Raw genomic sequence first — 2,394 nt, forward strand, 5'->3', positions numbered from 1 at the left:
CTCTGTCACCCAGGCTGGAGTGCAGTGGCCGGATCTCAGCTCACTGCAAGCTCCGCCTCCCGGGTTCACGCCATTCTCCTGCCTCAGCCTCCCGAGTAGCTGGGACTACAGGCGCCCGCCGCCACGCCCGGCTAAGTTTTTTTATTTTTAGTAGAGACGGGGTTTCACCGTGTTAGCCAGGATGGTCTCGATCTCCTGACCTCGTGATCCGCCCGTCTCGGCCTCCCAAAGTGCTGGGATTACAGGCTTGAGCCACCGCGCCCGGCAATTCTTTTTTTTTTTTTTTGAAGACTGAGTCTCGTGCTATCGCCCAGGCTGGAGTACAGTGGCACCATCTGAGCTCACTGCAACCTCCGCCTCATGGGTTCAGGAGATTCTCTTGCCTCAGCCTTCCAAGTAGCTGGAATTACAGGTGCCTATCACCATGACCTGCTAAATTATTTTTGTATTTTTAGTAGAGATGAGGTTTCACCATGTTGGCCAGGTGAACTCCTGACATCAAGTGACTCACTCGCCTCTACCTCCCAAAGTCCTGGGATTACAGGTGTGAGCCATTGCGCCCAACTGGTTTTAAAGGAATTTTTAAGAGAAATAATGTAATGAGGATGATTTAAACTTTTTTATTCCACCATATTTATTATTGTATAAATCAAATGAGTTATGCAAATATTATAATTAATAAGGGGAAGTATTAAATTATAAAACTGGATATATTTTGGTCTCCATAGCAGTCCAAAAGAAGTGAAAAAGGCAGTAATATGTATTTTTCCCCAAACTGTTACAATGAAACTCAAAATGTCCACATAATATTAATTTTTCCCAAATGTAATAGAAAATGAAAAGAATGTTGTAAAATCAATTGGATTATGATACTTCTAAGTGGACCCACTAAATCATGTTGCATCTTAGAAGGTATATTTAATATGTCATAGAATTGGAAAAAGACAAGAAGTCATACCATCTATCTTGGGGCCTTTCATGGATGAAAACCCAGCCTCCTTTTTTTTTTTTCTGAGACGGAATTTCACTCTTGTAGCTCAAGCTCACTGGAAACTCCACCTCCTGGATTCGAGTGATTCTCCTGCCTCAGCCTCCTGAGTAGTTGGGATTATAGTCATATGCCACCACGCCCAACTAATTTTGTATTTTCAGTAGAAACAAGGTTTCACCATGTTGGCCAGGCTGGTCCAAGCCTCCTTTTAAAAGCACCTCCAAGGCTTTTAAATTCTTTTTTTCTTTTCTTTTTTTTTTTTGAGACAGAGTCTCACTCTGTCACCCAGGCAGGAGTACAGTGGCGCCATCTCGGCTCACTGCAAGCTCCGCCTCCCGGGTTCACGCCATTCTCCTGCCTCAGCCTCCCGAGTAGCTGGGACTACAGGCGCCCGCCACCATGCCCAGCTAATTTTTTGTATTTTTTTTGGTAGAGATGGGGTTTCACCGTGACAGCCAGGATGGTCTCGATCTCCTGACCTTGTGATCCGCCTGCCTCAGCCTCCCAAAGTGCTGGGATTACAGGCGTGAGCCATCGCGCCCAGCCTTAAATTCTTTAAAGTTTGTTTATATCTAATCTGCCCATTCAATTATAAACCTGTCTTTTGTTGCTTCACTATAGTGTACTCAGTGGCAATAGCACCATCATAATAGAGAACCCCGAAGAGAGTGGCAGAGCCAGACCACCAGAGTTCAAGGGCTAGTTCTGCCATTATTTACCTGGGTCAGCTTGAGCAAGTTAGTCTCTCTGTGCCTTAATTGCCTGATCTGCAAAATGTAGATAGTAATATTACCTACCCTGTAAATCCGTTGTGAGGATTTAATGAGTTAGTTCCCATAAAATACTTGGAGAAGTACCTAAGCATATCTGTTTGAAGGATTAAATGACTTAGTTCACATGAAACACTTAGAGAAGTATCTAAGCATTCAATAAATATTAGCTGATCATATATATGTGCCATGTTAAGCAATGTATTATTTATCTATTGCTGTATAACAAATTTCTCCCAGATTCAGTAGCTTAAGAAAATAAGCATTTCACAACTCACAGTTGTTGTGGTCCAGCAATTTGAGAGCAGTTTAGCTGGTGAGTCAAGATGTCACTTGGGGCTGCAGTCATCTGAAGGCTTGACGGAGGCTGAAAGACCTGTTCCCAAGATAATTCACTTGCATGGCTGTTGCAGAGGCCTCATTTCCTCACTGCATGGACCCCTTCATAGGACTGCTTGAGTGTCTGGCTTCCCCCAGAGTGAATGATCCAAGAGATAACAAGGGAGAAACTTCAATGCCTTTTATGACCTACCCTCAGAAGTCACAATCCATCATTTCTGCCACATTCTAATCACCAGAAATAAGTATAGCACATGCTTAAAGGAGAGGAATTAAGTCCACTTCTGGAAGGGA

At 43.6% G+C, this 2,394-nt stretch overlaps 1 protein-coding gene across 1 annotated transcript in view; it reads right to left on the reverse strand.

The window, feature by feature from the left end:
• The window catches only part of SRPK2 (SRSF protein kinase 2), a 303,416-nt gene extending 301,306 nt beyond the window's left edge, over positions 1-2,110 (reverse strand). Inside the window, exon 1 of the mRNA XM_025381152.1 lies at positions 2,040-2,110. Within this exon, the coding sequence (XP_025236937.1) occupies positions 2,040-2,110 (71 nt within the window). The remainder of the gene's footprint in view (positions 1-2,039) is intronic.
• Positions 2,111-2,394: the final 284 nt, after the last annotated feature.

The sequence above is a fragment of the Theropithecus gelada genome, chromosome 3 (genome assembly GCF_003255815.1).
Source record: "Theropithecus gelada isolate Dixy chromosome 3, Tgel_1.0, whole genome shotgun sequence".
Taxonomy (NCBI): domain Eukaryota; kingdom Metazoa; phylum Chordata; class Mammalia; order Primates; family Cercopithecidae; genus Theropithecus; species Theropithecus gelada.